The following is a 5,609-nucleotide window of genomic DNA, read 5'->3' as shown; positions in this document are numbered from 1 at the left end:
AACCTATGGGAGACCCGTTAAGTCCATGTACCATTCCTCACGATTCTAGCAAAGACCTCGGCAATCTCTACCAACACTCATACCTTGATTTCGGGATAAACATCGGACATTGGTCCTCACGCCACTCTCATCCAACTGAGCCTAGCTCATAACAATGTTTCCTTGTATATCATCAATGTACCAACAATATATCATGAAGGATAAGAATGCGTGCAATGTATGAGTTCAATGTCAATAATCAAATCAATCTTAACAGTACCACACATGGTCACACCAACAATAACAATAAAAAGGCTACACAATAAGCCACAATAGTATCCTGATCCTCATCTCGAAACAACAAGAAGTAAGGTGCTACAATATCGTCATCAGGATATATCACTATTCACCAATATCTACTATCTCCACGTGGCAACGAGCCACCAACAAATAGAACAAGATAACTCAAAACACAACGGGATGGCTAGCCCTAAATCATATAACAAGGCCCAACCTAAGGCAATATCTAACCCAACTTCATACCCGAAGGTTTACATGCATTCTCCTCTAAATATATGCTTCGCTAATCGAAGTCTCACCAAAGGGTAAACCGTAATCTACCTGGAAAGCCGAACAACAAAGTTTCTAACAATCACACCTTAATATTTCCTTTCCTTTGAGCCTCGTGATTAGGGTTGGGCATAAAATACCAAAAATCGAATTACCGAACCGAATCGGCTATTTCGATATTCGGTAATTCAGTTTACGGTTCGGTATTCGGGACTGAAATATAATATTTAATATTTCAATTTTGGTATTCGGTATTTACAATTATACCGTTAGGTAATTCGGCAAATACCGAATATCGAAATAAATACGAATAAAGTCTAAAGGAGTAAAGGCTCATTGTGAAAATTCCTAGTCCAGCCCAAATCACAAAAGCCTAAAGGAGTAAAAATCAATACTTATCCATCAGTTCATACTAAATCCCTAACACTATAACAAAAAAGCTCCCCCAGTCTGGTATCACCTCGCCTCCAACTCTCCAAGTCTCTTTTTCTTCAATACCCATTTGTTCTTCAATTTTGACCCACACACAAAAAATCCCTAATCTGGTAATCCCTATCACCTCTGCTCCAAGTCTCGTTTTCTTCAATTTCATTGTATTCTAATCCCCAAGCTTCCGTGGAGAAGATAAAGGAAGGTAATAGGCTGATTTTATTTTGCCAACTATTATTGCTGGGATTTTAATTTAATTACTTACAAAATCTTATAAAATATTCACGACACATATGCGCTTTATGTATTGATTAATTATCTTGAGATTTTGATTACCAGAAGGATATATCTGTTGTGAAATATTATAACCTTTTGAAACAATGTAATCTTTTAAAATTGATTGTTACTGTAATCATTTTTTTAAAAAAAAAAAATTATATACCTTTTAACAGTATCTTTTTAGGAGAAGTAGAAAGTAATAGGCTGATTTAGATACTGTGTCGTTGTAATTTGCATCCTCTTCCTAATCATGTTGATTTAAAATACTTAATCCACTAATTGATTAAGTATGTTCTCCTTTGTTGTTTGTTGAATTGTATGATAGAAATGATACTTAATCCCTTGCAGTTTATGTCTTATAACATTTGTAATCTCTTCTATGTTTAGATGGAAGATGACGCAAGTCAAACAGCCAATGTCAGTGGAAGCGCACCTATTACTGAATCTCTTTATTCAACACCGGAAGTTGAGAAAGATCCAATGAATGTGAAGAGGAAATCTATACAACCAAGATCTTCTGCTTGGCCACATTATGATAAGCTCATAGAATATGGAATTAATAAAGCAAAGTGTAAATATTGTGGTAAAGTTCTCTTAGCTGATCCAATTAGAAATGGAACAAGTGGACTGAATAAACATTTGAAAACTTTTCCTAAAAATCCAAATAAGGTTGACACTTCCAATTCCAAGTACAAACAATCAAATTTAAACTTTCCATTAGAAGGTGAAAACGGTGATGGGGCAACTTGGACTTTTGACCAAGAGGTATCTCGGAGGGCTTTAGTTGAGATGTTAATTCTTGATGAGCTTCCTTTTTGTTTTGTTGAAAAGAAAGGTTTTAAGAAGTTTATGAAAAAAATCCAACCTTTATTCCGAGTTCCCTCCCGTAGAACAGTGACTAGGGATTGTTATGTAGTTTTTGGTGAAGAGAGACAAAACTTTATAAAGTATTTTAAAGAAACATCACCAAGAGTTTGTCTAACCATAAACACATGGACTTCTATACAGAGAATAAATTATATGTGTTTGATAGTGCACTTTATTGATAGTGATTGGCTCTTGCATAAACGAATTTTAAACTTTCAGGTTGTCACTAGTCATAAGGGTGACGAAACTTACCCGTTGTATTAGTAAGTGTTTGCTTGATTGGAAATTGGAGAAAATAATCACTATAACTGTAGATAATGCCTCTTCTAATGATGTCATGGTGAAAGAGTTACACAAACAAATAGTTAATTGGGGATCTAACATGAAATGTGGTAACCATCTTCACGTGAAATGTATGGCTCACATTTTGAATCTTATTGTGCAAGATCACATGAAAGAAGTTGGTCCATCTATCAAACGTGTTAGGCAAATGGTGAAATATGTTAGACAATCTGCCGCAAGGGTTAGAAAATTTGTGGAATGTTGTGAACTAAAAAACATAGACAGTAAGTCATTATGTTTAGATGTTTCGACCCGGTGGAATTCGACCTACTTGATGTTGGATGCCGCACAATATTTTGAGAGTGCATTTGATAGGTTTGATCTTGAAGATGGTGGATTGTCAACTTATCTTGCTACTCATGTTTGTGAAGATGGAAGTATTGCAGGTGTACTTGAAAGTGATGATTGGCAAAAGGTGAGAAACATGGTATATTTCTTAAAAGGTTTTATGATCTAACTGAGAAGGTTTCAGGTTCACTTTATGTCACTTCTAATGGTCACTTTGAAGATATAGTTGAGCTTCACAATCATTTAAGAAAGTGTATGGAAGACGATGATCCTTCTTTGGCAAAAATGGGAGAAAAAATAATAGAAAAGTTTGTCAAGTATTAGGGTGCTCCTGAAAAAATGAATAAGGTGTTTTTTATTGCCTCTACTTAGATCGTCGTAAAAAAACTTGAGTATGTTGGCGACACACTTGAGGATATTTTTGGAGATGAAAAGGGGAGTGAAATAAAAGATGAAGTGGTGAATTACATGAAATCTATGTTTGAAGAGTATGTAGCAAAATTCTCTAATGCATCTCGACGCACATCTTCTCTCTCTGATTCATCGGGTCAAACATCAGATTCATCTAGCTCTAGCACTAGCACAAAATCAGCAAAAGTGAGAAATAGGATCCAAATGAAGAGGAACAAACAAGATGGTACAGGTTTGGGTGGTAAGTCGGAGTTGGAAAAGTATCTTTGTGAAGAACTAGAGCTGAATGATGATGATAATGATGATGAGGATAATTTTGATATCTTATCATGGTGGAAAGCTTATTCTCCTAGATATAAAATTCTTTCAGAGATGGCTCATGATGTGTTGGCAATTCCTATTTCTAGTGTGGCATCGGAATGTGCATTTATCACCGGGGACCGTATTCTTGATTCATATACGAGTTCTTTGACTCCGAAATTGGTGCAAGCTATTATTTGTCTTCAAGATTGGTGTCGAAATGAGCCTTATCCCGTAAATGTTGAAGAAGAATTTAATGATCTTATGAAACTTGAACTTGGTATGTTTTTCAGTTTTTGTATTTTGTTTTTATATTTTTTTACTTAGTTTAATTGTTGACACATCTTAAATTCTTTTTAGATATGGCTGATAGCTCAAAAGATTCCCTCGTTCTTGATTTGTAATCGCAAGATGCCTCAGGTAATCTATTAATGAATTGTTAGTTTAAGTGGAATTGAACAAAGTAGCTTTAATTTCGATGGCCTGTTCATTATAATGAACTTGGCTATTTCACTGCCTCTTTACTGCCTAACTAGTTGGAAGTTTAGTCGTTGTTGGTGCATTTATACGCCAAGGAGTCTGGTTAATTTGTTTGGATTGTTGTTTGTTTAGTGTGGTCTCGAGCTTTGGACAAACCTTAAATTGAGTATTAGAACGAATAGAATGTTCACATAGCTAAAACCTAACTAGTTTTAGATGGTGACATTTTTCTATGTTGATGTTGGTAATAGTTCACTAATCTATGAGTGGTAAAATGCAATTTGAGTGCTTTTTTTACCAAGCTTGTTGAGCATTTTCCATTTGACTTGTCCAACTGAGGTGCCCTTTAGCTTGGAACATATTGAAACTTATGTTGCTTGTATTTTCTTTGCGGCAGGTTTGATTGTAGGTGGATTGGCTAATGTTTCAAATACAGAAACAAGCATTAGGTAGTTTTTTGAATTTTCCTCACCATTTAGTTCTTGAAGATTTTATTTAGTTTTATGGATTTGTGTTGCTGGACTTTTGACCCTGTTTTTCTTTTTTGCTTCTTACTTGGCAGGGCGTGGTTTAACTTCCATGAAGAATTTTTCTTCCTCTTCTTATTGCCACCGATCATATTATATCCACATTTAGATTCATTCCTGCAGAAAATTATTTTTGTTCCATGTACGGTGGTTAAATATTCAGCTTCTTTTCTTTTCCTTGACCTTCTTTGCTTACTCAGTCAGGATTTAGTCTATCACCTGTAAGTTTTCTTCTCTTGGTACTTACTCGATACGCAACCTGCTTTTGTTTTATGCATTGCTAACAGTATGGCTTTACTGAAGCTATAAGCAGAACCGTTCTTTTCAAACTTTGGAGCAATTATCACTTTTGCTATTTTGGGAACTTTCATTGCTTCTTTTGTTACTAGCATTCTGGTGTAGAGAAGCAACAACAAAAGTAGGATTTGCAACCAAACATTATTGGGATGTAGAAAGTCATGAATATACACAAAGCACAACTATATTAGTTCTCTTGACTTCAAATTTCAAGCGATAAATTTAACTTTGAGTTTGTAAAAAAGAATTTGTACAACTATTTGATAGCGTGGCACTGCTTATTGGATGATGATGAGGAAGCAAGCTGGATAATGATGCTAACTTGACAGTTAGGTGGTGATGGCTCATTGCCTCTTTACTGCCTCACTAACTATAACCAGATTGCATCTAATTAGCTCGGTTTAGCAGTAAGCTTGTATATTGAAAATATCTCTTGCACATGATGAATGAATGCAGCTGCTAGCAAAAAATGGTATTACCGAATACCGTACCGAACCGAAATTTGATTTACCGAGTACCGAATTACCGAATCGAAGTTTGAAAGTTCGGTATTTGGTATATACTTTCAATTATTGATTATCGAATTACCGAACCTGAACATTAAAAATACCGAACCGAATACTAAACGCCTAGCCCTACTCGTGATAATAGAAGTCTAATCATATCCGAAATATGCAATTAGAATAAAAAAGAACATCAATTAACCTTTAATTCTATTCAAAACCCGAATCTCAACCTATGGAATGGGCTTTATAAACTAGAAAGATGGAATTTGGATCCTATAGGTCCTAACAAGAAATTAAGGTCCTAGATGATCAATTCCCATCAATAATAAGCTAG

At 35.1% G+C, this 5,609-nt stretch overlaps 1 protein-coding gene across 1 annotated transcript; it reads left to right on the top strand.

Moving 5' to 3' along the window:
• The first annotated feature begins 975 nt into the window (after positions 1-975).
• Positions 976-4,201, top strand: LOC132067030 (zinc finger BED domain-containing protein RICESLEEPER 1-like). Its single transcript, XM_059460192.1, has 2 exons — positions 976-1,183; positions 1,645-4,201. Exon 2 carries the CDS (start codon positions 1,645-1,647, stop codon positions 2,386-2,388), a length of 744 nt encoding a protein of 247 aa, XP_059316175.1. The 5' UTR covers positions 976-1,183; the 3' UTR covers positions 2,389-4,201.
• Positions 4,202-5,609: the final 1,408 nt, after the last annotated feature.

The sequence above is a fragment of the Lycium ferocissimum genome, chromosome 8 (assembly GCF_029784015.1).
Source record: "Lycium ferocissimum isolate CSIRO_LF1 chromosome 8, AGI_CSIRO_Lferr_CH_V1, whole genome shotgun sequence".
NCBI lineage: Eukaryota > Viridiplantae > Streptophyta > Magnoliopsida > Solanales > Solanaceae > Lycium > Lycium ferocissimum.
This window is presented reverse-complemented; position numbering and strand designations above follow the sequence as displayed.